Below are 25,155 nucleotides of genomic sequence, written 5' to 3' on the forward strand. Positions count from 1 at the left end.
AAACTAAACCTTATTTAACACAGTAACTCAGTTGCCCCCACAAAGAACCAAATGTGTAAAATCCTGAATGACTAACCATCTCTTTAGACCGCTTATTGCTATATTTATTGCTCATTACACCTGAATGTTTCTTGCATTCAGGAGGTATGATACATGGATAGTGTTTAGTCATGACAGTGCTGAAATACCGTATCAAGCCTTAGAGTCTGCTCTTGAAGACTGCTCTTGGAGGATTGCCTTTGCAGTGTTTTTGACACAACCTCTATTTGCTATACAAAGCCAACTGTAATTTAAAAGAGAATGACATGATAAAATGTTCTTAAAATAGAATTAAGAAATACTAGATTGGAATTCACTTTTAACCTGAAGGTTGACTATTCTTTTTCAAGTTTTACTGAAAACTGCTCATTAGGTATTCACAGTTTTAATCAATGTTCATGTCAATTAGTGAGTCAGATTTTATCCTTTCATGCTGAGAAGGGGTTTTCTGCAATGGGAAAGTGATATAAAGTAGAATTCATGAGTACCAGGTGTTTGTATTTATTTTTTTGAATGAGGGAGACATCCCAAAGTGGGCACAAGGACTAAAAAGAAGGCTCTTTAATAAAACCTCAACTGACAGTCTTAACTTGCAAACAGAAATTATTTGCATTAATTCTACTTGTTTTAGTATAAGGTATTTCAAATTTCTCCTCTGTTGAAAGGAATAAAATAAAACTTCACTGAAAAGGAAGGAAGTTACTCTAGCCAAACTTTACTGATCAAGTGATATCTGCCTGATACTTTTTAAAAATTCAGAGGCAAGTAAGAGAGTCTCAAAAGAGGCAGCACTTTATGAAAAAAAGCAGGTCCTCTAGGTTAAACCTCATTTAGATTGCAATACGTTATCAATTTGCTTGTTCACAAATGTATTTTCTTAGCTATGCTACAAACTTTTTCAAGACCCTCTAAATGAAAAAATTGATTTATCAATTCGCACTATATGTATATAGAATATGTAAAATATTGCTTATTTTAGTTATTTAGGACACCAGATATACATCTAACTATTTATACCTCGGGTCTCAGTGAAAAACTCAGTTTAATTTCCAAAACCAATTTGATGTCAAGCATGGATCTGGTTTTATGCTACTGGTAGCATATTAAAAAGGGAAACAGTTAATCTTGGTCAAATATAAAAAAATCATAAACTGGAGCAACAAATCTTACAGATGGTAATTAAAAAAAAAATCTAACCTTAAGATTTTTTTTAAATAGACACAGAAAACATGACCATGTGATATTCTGTTCTGCTGTAAGAAGCGGAAATTAAGCCATAAAGCACAACGTAACTACTGATGGGTGTCACCAGAATTGTGTAGATATTAGATATTATTTTTACAAATACAAAAATTATAATTTTCATTCCAAAAGAAACAAAGGACAAAAATGCACATCAAAGGAAATAAATGTTAAATTTTAGCCTTATAAATGTGTAATTACAAACTATGGAGAATAACAAGCCATGTCCCCTTCAAGACATTCATACATCTGAAAATGAATGTGTATTTGTATTCAGTTAATAATTCTGAGGAAGAAAAATCTAGAGACATTGAAGATCTACAGACAGCAAACCTGTTTTCTATGTATGACAAATCTTCATGGAGATAAGACCGACACACACAACTGTTCTAATTATCCTTGAATTTATCTGAAGTAAGACCTGGCTGCATCACTTTTGGGTGACATTTTGAAGTGGGAAATCTGAACATCCTATCAAATGCCAACAATAGTACTGACGAGAGGGAACTTATCACATGTTGAACAGAAATCCATTTCTGTCACATGTTGACTCCTTAGCTTAATATGCTCTTTTTATTGGCTGGAAAGTTTCTATGGCAAGTCTCAGCTGATTTGTTTGGAAAACTTCACAAGTTGGGATGGCCAGCCTCCATCATCTGGAGGCATACTGACCAACCATGCAGTGGTTATTTATGAGGCTAAAAATATGTAAGATTTATCTATCCGTGAAACAGAAAGTATAGTGATCTATGGTTAAGATGTAACTACCAAATGCTTCAAAAATATATTAAAATCTATTTTAAATTTTGGAAAATAGCTTAGAAAAATATCTTCACTTACAATATATCATACAAAAACTGACTGGTATGTGGGTTTATAGTTGAAGACTATTATTGGGGGTTGCAAAAGGGACTAGTGATCTATATTACCCTTAATTGCAATCTGACGGCATTATAGCTCACTTCCCTGGCAAGTGGTCTCTTACCAGAACTGTAAGATTTCCAGTATAACCAAAACCTTTAATATCTATTTTTTAAACCCTTTCTGAACTTCAGTTTCTTTTTTTAAAAAGAAAGTGCCGTGGCCCAAGAAAGAAGAAGCAGCAGCCAACTCAGAGGGCAGAAATAACTCTCTAGATAATAAACTCTGTCAAACAGCTAGATACAGCAAAGTCTACAGTTATTTCTGCTGCCCATATAATCAGTTTTGTACCTATCATAAAAGGAAGTGACATCATTGGGCAATTCCTTTATAATCAAGTTATGGGCAAAAGCAACCATTTTTGGTCTAAGAACTGGAATTAGTTTAAATCCATGGGTTTAATAAATACAAATATACACATTTGTATACAGTAAATGTAGTCATATGTGTATAATTACATATACATTATATACACAAATACATACAGTATATGCTCCTCTTGATAACACTATTCAGATATTCTGAGTGTTACCAACAGGTGTTAATGAGAAAATGTAATGAGGTTAAATATAGCAATGTAGCTCAGAACCAAGGCATTGCTTTTCTATATTGAAGAATTATATCAGATACAGTTATTGGAAAAATACTGCCCTAGATTTCCCCACGTGCAACCAACTAAAATCAAAGGCTTGTATGAGGCGTAAGCAGAATCTGGCCCTGTGTAGAATTGGAGAATTTTGGAATTTGTGGATGTTTATGCTGTGTTTGTGTATAAACAACTAATAAAAGAGGTTGTATAATCTAACACCTTAGCCAGCCCCAAAGTAGACCACATTAGACTTCTGATTCTTAACTGTCATCATAAATTTGCTTAGAGTAAAGTGAGTGGTTTATATCCAAATGACTCCATGGTTTCTGTTAGTATAAATGAAAAAGCCAGATAGTTATTGGCTACTGGGAACTTGCATCATTTTTTTCTCTCTCTCTCAAAAAAAATAAATAAAAATAAAAAACCAAACAAAAAAAAACAAAAAAAAAACAAAAAAAACCCAACGCCTCTGCAGCAGGTGAGAGCAGCTTAGTATACAAAGTGCTAATCCAGGATATCTAGTCCCCTCTCCTTTACATCTCAAAATAAAGAAACTCAAGACAAGCTACCATCAAATGGATCACAAAAATGCCTTCTTAACATAGCATCAACACAACTAGCCTATATATTCCAGTTTTTAAAAGTGTTAACCTACAAAAATGTGAAATGTAGAACATAAAATGTAACCTGTACATTAAGATGGATTTTAAAAATGAACATGAACTTGAGCACACAATGAGAAAATGAGGACAATACAGATGTCAAGACATTCAGCAGAGTGGCTTTTTGTTCATTTCAAATTATAGCACATCTCATGCACCACACATTTTACAATTTTACATACTTTACATGATATAGAAATATTTAAGTTAAAATTTCTTTTACTGATATATTGTACTCAAATTTTAAATCCTGAGAAGAAAAAAGAAAAGTGTGGTTATGTATGTGCACTACATGTCCCATGCCACCAACACATACACCACAGTATATTAGAAAGTCCAGAGATAGAATAATTGCATGCTGGGAGTATTACTCCTGAAAACTGGTTTCTCATTTCCTTGTTTGGGAGAGACATTAGGAAACAATTTCTGATCTATACTACCTCACAGTGTACATATATTATATATATATACACACATAAACTATAAAGATTTATAATGACTGAAAACTTGCACTGAGAGTATTTCTGTCAGAGTTTCAATACCAGATGCAACACGGTGACTTAAGTTGAACATCAGGAAGAAGAGTAATACCTGGCTTTCCTGCACAAAGTATCTGCCCATGTATTTTACAGTTAGTAATTCAGCCTCAGGTTAGTCCCAAACATTACATAAAACATATACATATTTCCATTTAGCATAGTTACCCACTGCTAATAAGAATGTTCCTATTACACCTTTCATGTGATTCTCTGTGGTGCACAGCGCTTCTCCGTGCAAACAAGCATGAAGTATAAAACTGACAGATGCAGATTCATTGCAGAAGCAAATCCCAGCTGCTTTCTGCACCTTTATATTTCTCTAAACATTCATACCAGATTCCAAATCAAGCCACCGAGTTTCATTAACCAATATCACGACGTTCAGCATGCCGTGATCTTGTGAACATTTTGCAAGCAAGTTAGCAGGCGATGATATGGGCTTCCTGGCGATGCTACCATCTCAAACACAGACTGGAAGGCCCTTCGATCTAGTTCCTCATCTATCTGGTGTCTGTAAAAGTCTATGGCCACCAAACAGAAGAGGTTAATGTCCACTTGCTCCGATTTTCCCATTCTGCTGATAATATGTGGAAGACTGAGGAAGTAGTTAAGGGCATAAATAATGAGGTAAGAGACAAACTTTAAAGTTTTACATAAAATATCACTGACTTTAATTAAATATTTTTGCTTTACTACTGTGTAATTGTAAATGCAAGACATTTGCAGGTAGCAATTAAACTGCCATTGCAGAAGCTTTATTTCTTAGTTATATTTCTCTCAATAACTATGCAACTTCTCCATTTATTGTTAGCTTAAAATGAGTTGGTAGGAATACTTTCCACTTGTTAGATTGTATATTAGGAGAAAAACCCTCATCAGCAACACAGTTCTGCACTACTTAAAGATCAACAGAACTGCCAATGCAGAGAGCCACAAAACTAATCATCAAGGAAATGTAAAACATAATGGAGACATTTCCATTTTTAGACTGTTTATCAAATGTCATATTCAGGGCTGATTTTCCTGAGCAGCAGTTCTTTTTAAGGTGAGAAGTTTTGTTTTTTTTAATTACACGTTTGTTAGGCAATGCCACTGCATCCTTCAATTAATTGTTCCAACTATTTTGGGGAATGTTATCCTATTGCCAGTTTAAAATTATTGTGATTTGCTGCCTTGCAGAGGAATGTTTGCCAAATACAATTCTTTTTGGGAGAGGTGGGGGAAAGACAGAGCTGCAAGGAAGGGAAAGAAAGTGGATGAGGATGTTCTTTGAGAGTGTTTTACCCTAGAGCAGGGGTGGGCAAACTTTCTGGCCTGAGGGCCACATCAGGGTTGCGAAACAGTATGGAGGGCTGGGTAGGGAAGGCTGTGCCTCCCAAACAGCCTGGCCCTCGCCTCCTCCCACTTCCTGCCCCGAGTGCCCCTCTCAGAACTCGCGACCCATCCAACCTCCCTGCTCCTTGTCCCCTGACTGCCCCCTCCTGGGATCCCCGCCCCGACCACCCCCTGGGACCACCCCCTACCAGGACACCCTGCCCGTAACCGCCCCCTGGGACCACCCCCCACTCTCCCCAGCCCCTTTCAGAATGTGGCCCTGCGAACATGGGTGGAGGACTCAGGAGGAGCAGGGGCAGCCGCGCAGCCAGAGAGAAACAGCTATTTCCCCTTCAAAGTGCCGCTTCTCTCCAGCCAGCTGCGCGGCCGCCCGGTGCTTCTCCTGAGTCCTCCGCCCCCGTTCCCTGTGCCCCTTCCACACACACTGCAGCCCCTCCCCCCGTGGGAGGGTGCACCAGTGCTGAGCTGCCCGAGTGCCCAGCCCTGGGGGCCCCCTGTTGTTGGGGGGCCCCGTGCCAGGGCATCCTGTGTTCACTTGTAAATCTGCCCCTGAGCCGCACCGCCGGCTGGAGCCAGTCACGCCGCCGTGCTGCCAGCACGGTGAGCTGAGGCTGTGGGCGAAGGAGGACAGCAGGGGAGGGGCTAGAGCCAGTTGGGAGCTCAGGGGCCACACAAGATGGCCCCATGGCCCGTAGTTTGCCCACCTCTGCCCTAGAGCATGGCACAATGCTTATGACTGATTTTTAAAAGGAAAATAATAAAAAGCCACCTTGAAAATATCTGGTAAAAAGTTCTAAACATTATAAGATCGTTAATCATTTGTTCCCTGAAATAACTCAGTTCTCAGTGTCTCACAATTCTTTACATTAAAGCTTACACCACTAAAAGAAAGATTTTCCATAGTAATGTAGGGGTTGAGATGCAAGACTCCCCTTAAAATATATGTAAGTGATATGGCTGAACCTGACATACTGCTAAAAAATTCACCCTTATCTGATATTTAAATAATTCACAATTTACATCTGATAGTAAAGTTAAAAACCATTATGGTACCAATGTTGAACTATTACAGCTTGTACCAACTGGCATCCACTCTTGGCAATTCAAACAACTGAGTTGTAGATTAAGACCAGAAGGGACCACCATGACTAGTCCAGTGGTTCGCAAAATGTTACAGGTGGTTCTCAGGGGAAAAAGTCCCTAATGGCGGATAGAGCTGTTGCTAGGGGCCCTGGCGAGCATGGGGCCAGCAGCCTGGAGCCCCTAGATTGCCGGCTAAGCAGATCAAAGCAAGCATATCTATCACACTGAAGAGATTTAAACTTCAAGACTCCTTATAAGAAATGTAAAGGGAGGTGGATATTTTTTGCTGTTTTTAAAATTAAATAGGCAGCTAGTATTATTTTTAAAATTGTGAACAACCAGTTTAAGCTTTGTTGTAATGTGCGTTGTTTGCCTGGACTACTCAAGACCTGAGTGCTTGTGTAGGAAGAATGCTTTGAGTTGGCTTCTTAAATACAAGCTACAAAAGAGATCCTGGAAGAGTGTTGCCGTTTTCATAACGTAATAAAAGTACTGTAATAATAAGCATGTTATAAAAACACATTTTATATTTCCAAGATCACTGCTTTTATATTTTATACTCAGGTAAAGGAGAAAATCCCTGGAAATATTCATTTTTAGGAGGGGGTTTGCGAGACTTGACATTTTTGGGGAAATGGGTTCACAGGTTGTTAAAGTTTGGGAACCACTGATCTAGTCTGACCCCCTGCATAATACAGGTAATACATTTTAACCAAATAATTGTATATTAACTACTGAATAGACATAGAGAATGAACTAAGTCATCACTTTTGGAAGTGGCCCCACTTGGTGAAATCTGATGCCCTGGCAGGGCATTGTGGAGAAGTACTGCTGCCCATGGTGTACTTGTTAGATATATGAAGGGAGGATTTCAGTCTCCAGTGTTATCAATGCACTTTACAGAAGTGCTAAACCCACATAAAACCGATTTAGGATACATTGCTGAAACCCACTGAGTGGTGGAAGCACTGACAAAAAAACAGGAAAGACTCCACATTGCCATTGCAACAGGCGTTCTCTGTGTGAAGTTGGAGAGAGAGAGCATCACCCAATCACGGACCATTGGTGACTGTCCAGTGGTATGTAGTGTCTGAAAAACCTGCAAAAATTATAATAAATATTGCATGTGAGAAAAGACGTTAGAACACTAACGGCAAGATATAAAACATACTGCAAACATGTAAGCCTAGATGAGTGTCCTGCTACTCCAAACCCTAGAGGCATTTTACCCTCTAAGATGGGTGATTCAAGTAAGCATAAGAATATTTATTAAATCTTTATGATATTAGATGTGGCAGTCAGATTTTAGTAGTCAGGCTGTCAGTCAAAAATGTTCATTACGTACATGAGATTGCCTACAAAATTCCATTTGGGTACATTATATTTAGATACAGCTATCTATCACAATTAAAATAGCACATTAAACATCTGAGCCTTCAAATAATTTGTGTGTGATTAATTTCTACTTCAGATGTTGGGGAAACAGATTCCAAGAGATTATGCCAAAATAGCATATCCAGACTAGTGTTACAACTGAGGGGGCTATTCTTCCCAATCCATCTCAAATGATCTGAGACACTTCAGGGTGCCCCACCCAGTTATACGTAGATTCATAACTGTCTTTCTGTTCACTGATTTGGTAAGTGTCAGTTTAGTCATGTAATACTATGACTATGGATTCTGCCCTCTTTGGAATGTCATAACATCTAAACCTTTAAATGGGATTTAGAACTAGACTTGCATACAAACTACAGTAACTCCTCACTTAACATTGTAGTTATATTCCTGAAAAATGCGACTTTAAACGAAACTGTTAAGTGAATCCAATTTCCCCATAAGAATTAATGTAAATGTGGGGGGGGGGGGCCTAGGTTGCAGGGAATTTTTTTTTTTGCCAGACAAAAGGCATTATATACATTTTAAACAAGCAATTTAATACAGGTATAAGTTTTAAACAATTTTAAAGAAAAGTTAATACTATAATCATCATTGCTGAGTATGAAACAATGGGAGGTGCCCCTGCCTCACCCCACACAGGCACAGCCCACTGGCACTGCAGACAATGAGGCAGGCAAAGAGGCTGAAGGTGCTGTAGGCTAGGGGAAGCACGCTGGGCAACAGCAGCAGCTTCCCCTACTGTGCAAGCACCAGGGGCGGGGGGCTCTACCCTTGCCCCCCCCACTTCACCCCTTCCCTCAAACCCCCACCCTTAACCCACCTCTTCTCCCCCACCTCCTCCCCCTTTACTCCGAGTGTGCGTCCTGCCTCCTGCCCACAGCAATCAGCTGGTCTGCGGCGTTCAGGAGGGGAGGAATGAGGATGTGGCATGCAGGCTCCGCCTCCCTCCCCTGACTCCTGAATGCTGCAAACCAGCTGATTGCCATGGGCAGGAGGCGGGGGGAACAGGGGGAAGGCTCTGATCCACAAAGTCCGCTGGCGGGCGGGAGGCACTGGGGGGGCATAGGGGAGCTCATAGGGGGGCTGCCAGCTGTGGAGAAAGCAGGCAAACAAACGACTTTACAGCGGCGCATTGCACAATTTTAAACGAGCACGTTCTGTAATGGAGCAGGGACGTAAAAACGAAACAACGTTAAGCGAGAGGACGTTAAATGGGGAGTTACTGTAATTTTCTACCCTAAATTGACAAATTAGGTAAAGTTGATTCTCTATCATGAACAGGCCTCTTTCTCTCACTCCTGAACAGGATATAACATGAATAAGAGTGTATAAACCTTTTCTTTAATTTCCTGGCTCTTAAAATAAAATTTCCCCTTCTTTCCATTATGAATTCAGTATTGTAAGAATGTAGTCTTCTCTGAATTTTATTACTTCAGAATTATGGGTTTTATTTATTTCAACTTGTGCAAGTAAATGTGACAAAACAAAACATGTTCAGGTCTATCTTTGGAATTTCTAATTTCACCTTCAATGTAATAGCACAAACATGTAGTTTGTTTACTAAAACAAAGCCACATGCTGGTTTATTTTGCTAGTCACTGTTATGAAGTTCTGCACCAGAATTATATGTATTGTGTCATGAAATTTAGCGTAAACGGCATTTAAAAAAAAATCAAAACATTTGCCCTTTTCACATATTCAGCTCAATGTCACAAATGGAATTTTCAAATGTCAGTAGTTTAGAGGTTTAAAATTATTTTTGCCAGATTATATGCTTGACATAATACCAGTAATAGTACATTTGCCAGGAGTCCTAGTTACTGACTTCAAAGAGTGAACAGCCTTTTCACCAATTTAAAATACACTACCTTATAAACTACTGTAGCCATGAATTGTGGGTATGGCTGCTGGTTGGATAAAAATTCTCCAATAACTTTGTTCATTACATCCTGTGGAGGGAAAAAGTCATCTAGGAACTGAGGGAGGATCCGTGCCACTACTCTAGCTTCAAAAGGAAATCCTTTCCGGATCCTAAAACAAAAAAGAATATATTTGACCATTTTAATTCAGTAGAACATTCATGCTGATTTAGTCCCTATGAAATTTTTTTTCCTGTTTTTCTAGAGTCAAGAGGAATAGGAGAGGAATTCTTTTCTTTTATATGTAGCTAGACCTGTGGGCTCTTCAGCATTAAGATCTAACACTGACCCAACTGACAATCCAGTTCTCCAACAGCTGTATGACATTCAACTTTTGACTGCTAATGGGTTTATTTTTTTTAAATGATAGGCTGGGACTAAGTGAAGCTCTAGAAAAAAAAACAAAAACCCCAAGAACAAACTAACTCTACACCGGAGAGTACCACACTATGTCTGAGATGCATGCTAAAAAGATGGTGTGTCTGTGCATTTGGGGGAATGCATTAGCACTGTTGGCAATCTCAGAAAGAAAATTCACAAGTAAATTTTTTTTTCATTTTCATCTATACCATCTCTGTTGGTTGAACAAAGGGAAAATAGCAAGAAGAATGTTATGTTAGGGATGGAGAGAAACAGAGCTAGATGGTAAGGAAATGAAGGTCATTTTCTTTAAGGATACTTTTAATGAGGAACCACCAACTGGAGAGTCTTCCGGTCAAAGGCTGCATCTGTTGATGCTTGCACATCAAGCTCATGGTGTATTGGGAAAAGCAAATATGAATTACCACACCACTGATTTCCCCTGCAAAGGTACGATCTCTCTGCTTAATGAGGGTTGATCTTGTGGAGTACTCCATAATGCCTTTTAGGACTGACTTATGAAATCTTAAAAGGCAGTATTTTCTAAAGCATTTAGCGTTGGTGTAACTGTACCCACTGAAGTCAGAGGTATAACTCCCATTGAAGTTAATGGGAACAGTTAAATCATTGCTGAATGTTTTTTATAAAAGAAAAGCATACTTTTTAATAGTTCTTGCAGTTCACATACTCATAACCCTCAAAATGGGCATTCCAACCCTTGGCGATGGCATACACTGTGATTACTTTATGCAGGCGGAGTCAAAACTATGATTTTCATCATGACTGTGGAAGTGATATTTTTCTGACTACATTATAAGTGTCAATAAATAGGATTATAGTATTGTTAATTCTTACTTTGTTATGATCATTCAAATATTTTACGCAAGTAATCACCATATGTGCTGAGGCATGTATTTTAGGTAAGCAGAGGCATTTGTTTTGTATAACATTTAATGTTTCCTATTTACATTCTTGTATGTCTGTTTTGGACCCAACCGCTGTAATGACATTGCTGTGTACATTATTGGTACAGTACTTTTAATCAACAGCACAGTAACTATCAGCAATGACATTTTAAAATCATGAACAGAATAGTAGCCAACAAACTGAGCCAATGCCAAAATGTGAGGCGTTTATTATTCCATTTTATGCTTCAGGTTTTGTTTTCTTACCTATCAAAAAGAACAGACACCCGTTCCATAGCTACAATAACAGACTCACTGTCTGGAGCTGTGGGATTTGCATCTGTTGCACGACTTGGGCTGATTTTCTCTTTTCCTAAGCAGAAAAAAGATATCTTGTAATAAGTTCAATAAGGTATAACTGAAAAAAATTCATTTCTGTCAGTAAGCTGTAAACATTTGTTTAATTTTCTGGAAAGTGCTCTAGAGGAGCTAGATATTAGTCTACTAAAAAGATGTACTTAAAACACAGAGCATAAATAATTGAATAATAAATCCACACCTGTATACATGCAAGTCAGCATTAACCCCAAGGCTGCCATTGCTCTGTGGGGGCTGTGTATGTTCACTCTATCAACACTTAGTTTAACTAAAGATTCACTATCCAGTCTAGAAAGTTGCTCTGAAAGGAGGAGTCGTTCTAATCCTCTGAGGACGCAATGGTAAATAATGGATGGAGTTGATTCATCACTTCCAGACACCATTACGCCACAGACCTGAAATAAGCAAGAAAGAAATCTAAGAAACAATTGATTGTATTTAACTAAACTCCAACACCAACATATTAGAAAATGACTAATGTACAATTGTAACAAGGAGAATTGATTTAATCTCCTCAATCAAATCCCTTTGGGGGGGTGGGGGCAGACAGGTTACTCATCATACTATAACTTGCGTTCTTTGAGATGTTTTCTTCCTATGGGTGCTCCACTACAGGATGCATGGCTACCCTTGACCGGAGAATGCAAAGCAGTATTTGAGGGTCCACGCCTGCACAGAGCAGCACCCTGTGCCTCCAAATGAGGGCATAAAAGATGGCCTGGACCCACCACCACTCAGTTCCTTCTTGACTGTGAAGCAGAGCCACCACAGACAAGAAACAGGAAGGCAGGAGACAGAGGACCCAGAGGGACAAAACATCTTGAAGGACTCAAGTTACTGAAGGTAAGTAACCTCTCCTCCTCCTTTGAGTACGGATGCTCTGCTGTGGGAGGCGGGTGCTGAGGAGGCAAGTCCAAGACAGTCCAGAAGACTGTAACACTAAAGGTAGTATCATACCTGGAAACATACCATCCCTGGAGCATATATAGGCAGATCTCTTGGAGACATGAGGCTTTGGATAAAACATTGGTAGGTGGATCTCTTGATTAATATTATTCCAAAGAGACCTTAGGGAAGAAATTAGGATGAGGATAGAGTGTAACCTTACCTCTACAGAAGGTAGTAAATGACAGGTCTGCCATAAACGCACGGACTGAAATGATGGCTATAAGGAACAAAGTCCTGAGGAAGAGGTGGAGTAAAGAACAAGTATGTAGGTTCAAAGGAGGGTTTCCTCAGGGCACTTAGGACCAAACTATGGTCCCACTGGGAAGCTGGGGGCCCTTGAGGAATCTGGCCATAGCGGGGTTGGCAAAAACTGAGAAGCCCTTGATGTGTGAGTGGAAGGCTGTGATAGTGGCCAAATGTATTCTGACTGAGCTCACTGATTGACCTTGTGTCTTCAAATCCAGATAGTCTAAAATTTTGGAAAGCAGAACCTCTGATGCTGGAGAAGAGTGAAGAGAACATCAGGAATGGAAGTGTTTCTACTTCTGAAGGTAAGTTTTGCAAGTACTACTAGATAGGGGAACTGATTGGACCTTTTCGGAACAGGTTAGCTCTACCTTGAGAACCATCCAGGAACCATGCTCTCAAGTTAAAGGAGGAAGGATTGGGATTGATCAGGGTCCCAGACTTCTGTGACAAGAGATTTTTCCTGACAGGACCCAGTTGGAGGGACGTTGCCACAGAGAGGTGATGGAGGTTTGACTACCACGCTTGTCTTCGCCAGGACAGTGCTGTAAGGATAACCCTGATGCAGTTTGAGTAAGGTCTTGAGAATCAGAGGCAGAGGCTGGTAAACAAAGCATGGTACAGGGCCTTGGTGTTATCAGGGCATCTGGAGCAAAGACAACATTTTGCATTGTTTGGGTGTTAAAGAGGTCTGCATTTGGGAGACCCTACGTCTGGCAGATGCCAAGAAAGACAGAATCACTGAACTCCCATTTGTAATCTTGAAGGAAATTTCTGCTCAGGAAATCTACAACCTTGAGATTCCTATCTCATGGGGAAGGCATCAGTTCCACAAGTTTGGAGACTGCGTGTAAGGGCTGGGATCTTTCTCTTTCCTGTCAGTTGATGTAATACATCGTTGCCCTATTGTCCAGCTTTACCCTGAAGGAGTGGCCCTTTACGGTGTGAAGGAAGCCTATCGAATGACTCCGGTCCAGAACGTGGATGTAGAGTGTGACCTTTATGTGGACCACTTGCCCTGCGAAGTTCCCCTTCGAGGTAAGCCACGCATCCCAAAAGAGAAATATCAGTTGTGAGGATCTTTGAGGGTAGGGTATATGAGAATGGGCTTCTCGCTCAGACTTCCAGATTTCACCACCTGGAAGAGTCCAGAACTTTTTGAGGAGACTCGCGTGTGCACAGACGTAAGCCATGTGTGAAGGCACCTGACATGCAGTCTCATGTGAGGCGTTACAAAGATGGAGGCCAACATGTGGCCCAAGAGTTGTAGGCAGGTTCTTGCAGACTGTGTTGTGTTGTCGAGATTAGACTGGATAAACTCTCTTTGGTGAGATAGGTTCTGGCAGTTAGGGAGTCTACAGTGGTTCTGATTAAATCCATTGTTTGGATGAGAGTCAATGTAGACATCTTCCGATTAATGCAAAGTCCTAGAGACTGAAACAGTGCTAGAGCCCTGGTTGCCAACTGGACCTCCTTAACTGATCAAGCCCTGAGGAGTCAATCGTCCAGGTAAGGGAAATACTGCTATGGCCCACTGACATAAATAGGCTGCCGCTGCTGAGAGGAGATTTGTAAAGATCTTTGGGGCTGTGGAGAGCCCGAAGGGAAAGTCTCAGTACTGGCAGCGTTCTGAGCCTTTTGTGAAACATAGGAAACGTTTGTGGGATGGGTAGAAAGCTAAATAAAAGAAGACATCCTGCAGGTCAAGGTTGATGAAGCAATTTCCCATATCTAAGCATGAGATATGCAGTGAATAATGTCACCGTTCTGAAGTGCTGGGAAAGGATACAAGCGTTCAGGTTTCTGAGACTGAGTATCAGTCTCTATCCTCTGCCCCATTCCCAACGAACTCTGGAGTAACCAGTTCGATTGCCCCAAGAGCAGGAGAGACTAGATCTCTTGTTTTAAGAGATCTTCATGAGATGTGTCTCTGAAGACAGATGGGGAAGGCAGGGGGGAATAGTATGAAAGTGCTAATGGATATTGGGATCTCTTTTTGGCTTGTCCCCTATAAAGTTATTCACCAAGCTGACCCCAGGGATTCCAGTGAGCCCACTAAGGGGGTGGAGAGAGGAAGGTTTTCCCCAAGGATATTCATAACCCCTGGATGTACGGAGTCTGGGGAAGTCCATAAGATCCTCCTCAGAATGGCAGCTCAGTGGGGTGTGATAATATGGTGCCAAAAAAGAGCCCTATACTGAGACCTTGGATTCTGAAGAAGTGTCACCCCTGGGCTGAAATGGGGAACATCAGATAAAAGTCTGGTACCAGAGGCCAGACTGGAGTTCAATCCAGGATGATTGCGGTTGCAGGTGACTGAGCAGTACCAGGGAAGGGGTTTTCATAGAATTCCATAACAGAGGGGACTCCACTTCCTCCAGTACGAAAAGGGTCTCCAAGAGAGAAATCTGAAGGGTGCTGGAGAGCTATAGTATCCTGAAGTCTGTGTTGGTAGAGGAGAATGGTCAGTGCAGTGATGGTGAGTGTGGTACTAGAGAGGCTTATAGAGGAACTTCTCTGACCTCAGAACTCCAGTGCAGAGAAGACGACAGTACCAGAGCATGAGTAGGAGTCTGTGTACCAAGGTAGATTGCTCCCTGTGCTATCTGTTAGAAGAATTCTCCACATGCTGCTTCTTATATGGTACTGACAGCTCAGTACTGGAATTGTATGAGAAACTCAACCATTCCCCTTGAGAGATGTGAGGTCTCAGAGAGTGGGATTTATGATTGACCTACCCCTCTTCCTTATTTCCCTATCAGGGGAAAGAGTCTTCTATTTCTAAGCAGTCCTACCCTCTGAAGGTCTGGCTGGAGCCAGGGCTAGCGAGTATTCCATTAGAAGGAGCTTCAGCCTAACCTACCTGTCTTTCTGCAACCTGCCTCTAAATCCCATATAGACCATGCACTTTGATGGAACATGGTTGTCTCCCAGGCAGCAAAGGTAGCTCGAATGCCTGTCAACTACAAGGAAAAGACCTTTGGCAGGGTTTAATCCCCAGGGTCTTCGGTGTAACTCATAGGACAAAGAAAAAGGTGTGTGGGAGGGGGGAAGAGGGCAAGCTTCTTCTACACCCATCTGTGTTAAAACTATAAAGAGAAATAAAATAACTAAACAAATAAAAGAAAAATTTAGAATAAGCCACTATGTTAAGAAAGGCAGGAAGCCAAGAATCAGCAGATACACAATTGCTCTGTATCAAGTTGAAGGCAGCTGAGAAGGAACTGAGCGGTGGTGGGTAAGTATCTTATATGACCTCATTTGGAGACACAAGGTGCTGCTCTGAGCAGGTGTTGGCCCTCAGGGAACACACACAAATCATAGGGTGGATCATCTATAGAGATATATATGCAAAGAAGAAAACATTTCTTTCATAAAGCTTATCAATAATAATCCACCTAAACGTTTAAAAAAAATCTGCACTGCTTCAAGATTGCATCAATCTTCTGTAATCTGAAGCACTGTGCACTACATACCTGTATAATTCCTGCAGAGAATTCAGGCCCTACATCAAGTGGGTAATTCTCTATCAAGTAGAATGCTGCAGCACACATCACTAAAATATGCTGTTGGTTATGGACATTTACACAGCTGTAAATAAGCAAGAAAGCAAATGGTTATATATCAGTAAAGAAGTGGTTACTTACTGTAAACTGTGGTTCTTTGAGATGTGATGCAGACGTGTATTCCATGTAGGTGTGTGCGTGCCCAGCATGCCAGACCTGAAGAATTTTGCCTACATTATCCATAGAGGGGTGACACTTGCAACCTTGTGGCCATAGTCCCTCCCTGGATATACGAAGCAGTGCCACCTCAACCCGCCTCAGTTCCTTTGCACTGAATGACCAGAGACTAGACTCTAATGCAGAAAAGATCAGTGGGTGGGTTGTGGAATACACATCTGCATCACATCTCAAAGAATCATACAGTAAGTAACCATTTCTTTTTCTCAAGTAGACGCAGCTGTGCATTCCACTTAGGTGAACCACAAGCAGTATCCCCACGGAAAGGGGCTCGGAGTCTATTTAAACAAGGACTGCAGGACTGCGTTCCCAAAGTTTGTATCTGCTCTGGATACTGTGGTAATGGCATAATGGTTCATAAATGTATGTATCGATGACCATGTAGCAGCCCTGCAAATATCCAATATTGAGACGTCACTTAAGAATGCTATTGACATACCTTGCACTCTTGCAGAATGAGCTTCCGCCCATAAAGGGTGTGTAGCTGAAGCTGTTTTATATGCACTCTTGATGGAGGAAATTATCCACTTAGAGACTGTATGAAGGGAGAAGCAGTCTCCTCACAGATAGTCTGCATATGACACAGACAAGGCAAAGCCCAAAAGGGTTTAACCCTGTCCAGAGAAAAGGTCAGACATTGTCTGATTTTCAATGTGTGAAGACACTGCATCGAGAGACCACTTTAGACACAAATTTCAGGAGTGGCTACAATGTCACTTTGTATTTGCAGAACTGCGTGTAAGGAGGCTCTGCCATCAAAGCCTGCAACTCTCTCACTCTCCTTGCAGATGTTACCACCAGAAGGAAAACAAGTTTTTTTTGACATAAAAGATGAAAAAGGCAGTACGCAAGAGGGTCAAATGGAGGTCCCAAGAAAGCTGCAAAGACCGTGGTAAGGTCCCAGAAGGGAAACTGGTTTCCACACTGCTGGATGGAGATGAAGGATTCCTTTCAAGAATCTTGCCACTGTGGAATTGGAAAACACCAATCTTCTATGAATGGGCAGATGAAAGGAGGAGACTGCCACTAGATGCACTCTCAGCGAGCTAAGCATAAGGCCCGACAACTGAAGCTAAAGCAAATACTCCAAGATGTCCTGGATACTAGCCAGCATTGGGTGAACTCCACAGGCCAATGATGACAACGAAAAACGCTTTCACTTTGCTGAATAGGCCATCCTGGTAGAAGGCTTTCTACTACTGAGGAGGACCTGTTGAATAGCCCCCAAACATAGTTCTTTCTCCTCATTCAACCTTAGAGCAGCCATGCTGTGAGATGCAGGGACCTGAGCCCAGGATAAAGAATGCAACTGTGATTCTGCGTGAGCTGGTCAGGATGGAGAGGAAGGAATATGGGAGGCTAAACTGACAGCACAAAAAGGTCAGAAAAGCAGCACTGCCTCTGCCATGCCAGGGTAATGAGGATGAGCTTGGTCTGATCCACTTTCAGCTGGAGGATGACCTGTAGAACAACTGTGATTGGAGGAAAAGCGTACAGGAGAGCCGACTGACAGCTGAGGTGGAAGGCATTGGTGAGGGACCCTGTACTGAGGCCCCTTTGAGAGCAGAGAGATGGCATTTTCTGTTGTTCCTTGTATCAAGAAGGTTGATCATCAGGATGCCCCACTCTGCAAAAATGACTTGCAAACACTGAGCTTAAGAGACCACTCATGGCTCAAGGAAAAATTCCTGCTGAGATGATCCGTGAGAGGAGTCTGGATCCCGGGCAAGTGATTAGCCATTGGAGTGATATTCTCGTCAATGCAGAACTGCCACAACCTGATTGCCTCTTGGCAGAGCACTCTGGAGTGTGCTCCCCCTTGCCTGTTCACATAATACATCACAGTGGTATTGTCAACAAGTATGTGAACTATCGAACCCTTGATGTGGTCTAGGAAAGTGAGAAAGGCACTGTAGATGGCCCAAAGCTCCAGGACACTGATAGGCAGTGGAACTTTCTGCTCTGACCACAGGCCCTCCATGACACCAAATGCATTCTGTAACCTGTCGGTGACAATGGTCCCAGACGGTAAGGGCTTGACATACATTTCCCTGAACCGTCCACTACTGCAAGGAATCCAGGATCAACGAAGGGAGACAGACCAACCTGTCCATGGATGACGGGTTGGGTGCTAAACCATCCTGAGCCACATTTGCAGAGGGCAAAGGCACAATCTTGAGAACTGAATCACCAGTGCATGTGGACATGTTGCCTAAGAGCATCTGGCACACGCGAATTGTCATGGAAAGTTAAGACTGCAGACCAAAGCAAAGGCAGCAAATTGACTGCAAACAGTTGATCAGCAGGAACTCTCTCAAACTCATATTAGAGCCTCTATGAACTCGATTGTCTGAGTAGGGACCAATGTTGACTTTTCTATGTTTGGCATGAGACCCAGATGGTTGAGTAAGTGTAAAGTGATGCACATGTGAGAAGGGACTTCTTCCCTGGATTTGCCCGAGTAGCCAGTTGTCCAGAAACAAGAAGGCATGGATTCCCTTCTTTTGGAGGTATGCCGTCACCATGACCATACATTTGGTAAAAACACTGGTGGCAAGAGACAGTCCGAAGAAAAGGAGTGTGCACTGCAAATGGTGGTTTGTCATAACGAACCAGAAAAATCTTCTGTAGCTCAGAAGAATTGCCACATGGAAATAAGTACCGTGAAGAATGCAACCATGAAGGTTCAGAGCAGCAAACCAGTCAGAGTCAGCGTGGGGAGGATAGCTGATAGGGTGACCTCTGGAACCTCATGTATCATATATATTTGTTGATGTTGAGAATAGGTCTTACCCCTCCCTTGGGTTTGGGAACCAAGAAGTACGTGGAATAGAAGCCTTGACCCCAGGGTTCTTGAGGAATTTCCTCCACCACTCCCAACGCAAATAAAGAATGGACCTGCTCAAGGAAAAATATCTCATGAGAGGGCTCCCTGAAGAGGGACAGGGAGGGTGCGTGGGTTGGAGGAGTGGAGAGGAAATGGATTGCATAGCTTGATCTGACAGTGCTTAGGATCCAGCTGTCAGTTGCAATTAAGCCCCAAACATCCAAAAGAGTGCCAGCCTGTCCCTGAATGGAGGTGGAGTAAAGGAAGTGACAACTGGACCAGACCAAGGAATCAAAATGAGCACTTGGGTGGTGTGGGGGAGGATGCCAACTGGCCGAAACCCCAGACCTGACTGCCTCCTCCTCTGGGATCTATGCCCCCTTCTGGGGTAATCCCACTGTCTCGGGGAGGAAAAGGCTTCTCAAAGCATATGGTATTGCTGCTGTTAGCCACCAAAGTAGTGCTTCTGAACCTCAAGAGACAAAAGCTGGCTCTAGAGTCCTTGAAGGAATGCAGTGTTTTGTCCATCTTGGCTAAAAATAACACTCAGCCACTGAAGGGCAAATCCTCTATGGCCTGCTGCACGTTAGAAGCAATGCCTGAATTCTGCGGTCAGGACACCCTCCTCATGTTCACAGCAGAGGCCATAACTCTGGCTGAAGGGTCTGAGACATCCAGCATGGACTGCGATGACATCTTGACCACTAAGCAGCCTTCTCTGACAAATGCACAAAATTTCTCTCTGGAGGTTTCAGGCAGCTGGTCTGCAAACTTATTACATAGCTGTCCAATTCTTTACCAAGTCGTACTTGGACAATGCCCGCTGGTTCGCAATCCACATTTCCAGGGAGGAGGTAGCTTTACTGAGTTGAATCCACAGGTCCTGACACCGATCTGCCTGGTGACCTTGGCTTGCACCAAGCTGAGAAGTGCAACCTCCACGATTGAGGAGCATCCTATGGATTCCTTGGAGGTCACTGGTAAGGATAGGGAATTAGAGGCCAAAAGGTGTTGGGACAGGACTCCCCATCTGAACCTCACGATGAGTGCCAATCCTGGTGCCCATAGTGGTCCATAAATTTTTCCTGATGTGGGTCGGGTGATGGAGAGCAAGAGAAAGATCCTGACCTTAACGCTGTGGAGCCCGACCTGATGGAGTGAATAACTGATCTGATTCATCCACAGCCCAGAATGAGGCAGGGACCAGTGCTGATGATGGAATCAGTACTGCCAGCAACAAGTACTCTGGTGCTGGACGCGATGTTAATACCAAATTCAGCAGTGGTACCAAAACAGTTGGTGTCAAAGTGGAGGGTGGTGAAAGCCATCAAGGTAACATCTGCAGTGCTGACTGCAATGGTGCCAAGGTCCCTTCCACTGACTGTGCAAGGGGAACATCAGGGTGCAGTGTTGACAGAGCCAAGGGTTCAGTGGCCTGTGCAGCCAATGGGGCAATAATCAACACAGTCCTGGCCAAGTCCTGGACCAAAGGAGAGGTCAGAACAGAAAGGCATAGGAGGTCTGTAGCTGCCTCTTATGTCACCAACGTGGAAACAATCAGTTCCTTAGTCAGTACTGGATTCACTGGATGCCCCGGGCCAGAAACGGAGTCGACAGTACAGGGTCTCTACCTCCCTACTTGGTATCAGGGAGCAATTAGAGATACCCACACCATCCCACATGCCAGCACTAACCTTGTGCCGGTCCATGCTCTTCCTCAGTGCACTTGATGGGGAACAGCTCCTCTGTCTCTTCAGAGAGGCGCCTGCTCCAGAGCATGGAGTGGTAACACTTTTGGACCCTGAGGGTGACCTTGGCTCCAATAAGGGCCTTGGTGCAGAAGCTGGCTGCATGGCCTGTTTGAGCAAGTGCTGTTTCAATCTAAAGTCCCTAGCCCCTTGAGTCTGTTTTGTGAACAATCTAGTGATAAATCACCCTCCTTGACGTGGGCTTCAACCAAGCACAGCACGCCCAGCGTGTGGGAATCGTTGTTAGGGATCGCTCCCCCACACAACAGACAATGTTTAAACCCCAGTGAGGTCATCACAGGGGAATACTTAACTAAATACAATTAATACTAAGGGTACTACTAACTATACACAACTAGAAAAAAACCACTAAAACAGTGAGAGCTTGTGAAGTTAAGACAACTCAGAGCTCCGACTCTAGCCATGGATGACAAGAAGGAACTGAAGGGAGTTGGGACAGTGTCACCTCATATAGCCAGGGGAGGGCCTAAGCCCACATGGTACAAGCGCTGCCCTCTACAGTTACTGCTAGTGCACTGGACACACACACCTATGTAGAATACACGTTAGCATTTACTCAAAGTAGTAATATTTTTTCACGCAGTAGAAACCGTGTAAGTAATCCCTTAAACAAAAGCGCTAAAAAACTCAAGGTCTCTAGATCTTTTACACTATTTGTATTTTTAATTACATTAATACAGTGTTTAAATCACCAAACACCACAAAGTAATGGAAAATTATAATGGAATTGCCATATGCTTCTAAAAATTTTCCATAGATTCCAGGGCCAGGAGATCTGTGATCATCTAGACTGATCTCCTATATACCACAGGCCATAGAACTTCCACAAAGTAATTCCTAGAGCAGATCTTTTAGAAAAACGTTGGGTTTTAAGGTTTTAAGTAGTAACACTTTTAGTACAAGAAAATATGAGCTGCAATCACAGCTTGCATTGTCTGAGTTGCATTTGTTTTGGACAAATACTTTCCGCTATAGATTCTGCAGTTGTTCAAGCAAAACTCTTAGGAGAAAACAGTTCCATAACTGTTGTTCTTCAAGATGTGTTGCACATGTCCATTCCACTGTACGTGTGTGCTCACCCTGAGCGCAGTCGCTGGCAATTTTTCACTGAGTGGTACCTGTTGGTGCAACTTGAGTTGCTTTATACCTGTTCTATGGTGCTGTGCACTCACAGCACCAGTATAAAGGGCCCAGCCAACCCTGTATTCCCTCAGCTCCTTCTTTCCGGCCAACTCCAATGTAGAGGGGTATCAGGGCAGGTCTTGGAATGGACATGTGCAACACATCTTGAAAAACAACCATTACGGAAAGGTAAATAACCATTATTTTTCTTCGAGTGCTTGCACATAACCATTCCACTGCAGGTGACTCCCCAACAAGTGGGACTGGCGCTCATGGACCTGCTATCTGCAAACCAACTTGACGGAATCTGGCATCGGCCCTAGACTATTGAGTGATGGTGTAATAAACAGAGAATGTATGCACTGACAACCAAATCACTGCTCTGCAAATGTCCTGAATAGGGATCTGTTCTAGGAATGCTACTGACAATGCTTGTGCTCTTGTGGAGTGGGCAATCAGGCTAGCTCAGAGGTGGGCAATAATTTTCACAGAGGGGCCACTCCACGAATTTTGGTAAATCATCACGGGCCACACATTTCTACTATATTAATGGAGGGGATGCATGGTCTGGGAGAGAGTTTGGGTGTAAGAGGGAGCTCTGCACTGGTGCAGAGTGTTGGGGTGTAGAAGGTGAGGGGTGTGGGTTCTGGGAGGGAGTTTAGTGCAGGAGGGGGCTCCGGGCTGGGGATTTGGGCACAGCAGGTGGTGCAGGGTCTGGGATGGAGTTTGGGTGCAGGAGGGGGTTCTGACCTGGAGCACAGGGTTGGGATGCAGGAGGGGGTGTGAGGTACAGGCTCTGGCCAGGAGGCGATTACCACAGACGTCTCCTGGGTGGCGGTGCAGTAGGGCTCAGGTATGCTGCCTGCCTCCTGTGGCCCTGCGCCACTCCCCGAAGTGGCTGCAGCCAGCTGCTGCTAGCACGTCTCTGCGCGCCCCTTGGGGGGGGAGGAGGGCAGCAGGTCTCCGTGGGCTGCCCGCGCCCACAAGCACCGCCCCTGCAGCTCTCACTGGGTGGTTTCCGGTCAATGGGAGCTGTGAGGACTATGCTGGGGGCGGGGACAGCATGCAGATCCATCTCCCCCTGTGCCAGGGGCACGCAGAAATGTGCCAGCAGGCAGAAAGCCTGCCTGAGCGCCACTTCCAGGACCACTTCCAGGACCAGCGTGGGGCCACAGCAGGCAGAAAGCCTACCTGAGCGCCCCGCTGCACCGCAGGACTTTTAGTAGCCCGGACTCAGAGATTGCGAGGAGGCCAGGGCTTTGGAGCTGTGCTCTGGCTCCGCTCCAGCTCCAGGCAAAAACCTGCAGCTCCACTGCTCCAGAGCTGCACTGCACTCCAGCTCTGGGCTCCGCTCCAAAGCCCTGGAAGGGGCAGAGGAGGCTGGACAGAAATGTTAGTCATGGCGGGCCGAACGTGGCCCACGAACCATATTTTGCTCACTCCTGGGCTAGCTAGTGGCGGAACATTCGCCTGCTCGTAACACGTGAGAATGCACTATGCGAATCAAGATGAAATTCTCTGAACAGAGATGGGGAGACCTTTCATCCTGTCAGCTACCGCTAAAACAGCTGGGTGGATTTATGAAATGGTTTGGTCCCTTCTATAAAGAACACTGGTGCATATCTTACATCCAATGAGCAAAGCCGCTGTTCTTCCCTATTTGCATGTGGTTCAGGTAGAAAACTGACAGGAAGAATGCCTGATTGCTATGAAATGGGAAACCACCTTTTGGAGGAAGCTAGAGTGAGGATGTAACTAACGGCCACTAAGAAAGCCACCTTCCATGAAAGGTATAATAAGGGGCACATTGCTAACAGTTCAAACAGGGGACCCATACATTTTGATAAGACCAAGTTTAGATCCAGGCAGGGGTGGGCTCTTGTACCTGGGGGTATAATCTTTCTGGACATTGAGGAAACGGATAGACATCTCATGTGAAAAAACAGATCGGTTATCCACCGAGGACGGAAAGTTGATAGAGCTGCAAGGTGAACCTTGATTGAGGAGACAGTTAAACCTTGCTGATTCAGGTGTAACAAGTACTCAAGAATGTCCTGAAATAATGACCGTTCAGGCGAGACTCCGCGTTGGGCAGCCCAGATGAAGAACGACTTCCATTTTGTGAAGTAAGTAACCCTGGTGGATTGAGGGCTTCCTGCTACCCAGTAAGACATGACAACCCTACTCCAAGCAAGCCAGCTCTCTGGGATTTAGCCATGGAGCTTCCAGGCCATCAAGTGAAGGGAGCTGAGGTTCAGGTGCAGTATCTAACCATACTCCTGATAGATCAGGTCCAGATTTAGAGGGAGCAGGAGTGGAGCCGCCACAGAAAGGCCTAGCAGTGAGGCAAACTGATGTTGGTGAGGGCAAGCTGAGGCTATTAGAATGACCCACACCCAGTCACATCTGATCTAGAGCAGAATCTTGTTCATGAGCAGGACAGATGGGAAAGCGTAGTACAGGTGACCGGTCCATGATAGCAGGAAGGCATCCGTGAATGATCCCAGGCTGAGACCTCGCAGGGAGCAGAACTGGTGACACTTCCTATTGTGCCTGGTTTCAAACAGGCCTACCCAGGGATTCCCATACTGCTGGAAAATACCCCTCATGATGTCCGGGTGAAGGGACCACTTGTGGTGACTGGAGAAAGACTTACTGAGGCCATCTGCCAGCTCATTCTATGCTCCTGGAAGATGAGAAGCTTCCAGGTAGATTGAATGGGCTATGCAGAACTCCCACAGCCAAACGGCTTCTCTACACAGAGGGAGAGCGAGCGCCTCCCTGCCTGTTGAGATGGAACATGGCTGTCCATAAGAATCAACACAAACTTGCCTGTAATGTAAGGTAGGAATGCCTGACAGGCCAGACGAACTGCCCTGAGCTCTCTGATGATGCGTAGTGAGAGCGCTTCTGAAGGCCAAAGGCCTTGAGTCCTGAGGTGCCCCAGGTGAGCCCCCAGCCCAACGCTGATGTGTCTGAGACCAGGGATATTGACAGTTGGGGCCGTGAAAAGGGAACAGCGGCGCAGACCACCAGCAGGTCCAGCCACCAGTTGAGGGAGATGAAGACTGGAGAAGGTACCATAAGAACCGAGTCCAGGTGGTGGCAGTTTGGCAAGTACATCAAGGCC

The 25,155-nt window shown here is 43.6% G+C and overlaps 1 protein-coding gene across 6 annotated transcripts in view; it reads right to left on the reverse strand.

Moving 5' to 3' along the window:
- Positions 1-2,581: 2,581 nt before the first annotated feature.
- Positions 2,582-25,155, reverse strand: part of HTT (huntingtin) — a 194,174-nt gene continuing 171,600 nt past the window's right edge. For 5 of the 6 annotated variants that reach the window (XM_039540908.1, XM_039540907.1, XM_039540906.1 and 2 more), the window contains 6 exons: positions 16,041-16,155; positions 11,552-11,765; positions 11,260-11,365; positions 9,677-9,839; positions 7,349-7,509; positions 4,374-4,587 (listed from right to left, as the gene is read on the reverse strand). In XM_039540908.1, coding sequence (XP_039396842.1) covers positions 4,374-4,587; positions 7,349-7,509; positions 9,677-9,839; positions 11,260-11,365; positions 11,552-11,765; positions 16,041-16,155 — 973 coding nt within the window. Of the gene's footprint in view, positions 4,588-7,348; positions 7,510-9,676; positions 9,840-11,259; positions 11,366-11,551; positions 11,766-16,040; positions 16,156-25,155 lie in introns of all 6 variants that reach the window. The other variant, XM_039540905.1, reaches the window with a different exon arrangement.

The sequence above is a fragment of the Mauremys reevesii genome, linkage group 5 (assembly GCF_016161935.1).
Source record: "Mauremys reevesii isolate NIE-2019 linkage group 5, ASM1616193v1, whole genome shotgun sequence".
Lineage (NCBI taxonomy): Eukaryota > Metazoa > Chordata > Testudines > Geoemydidae > Mauremys > Mauremys reevesii.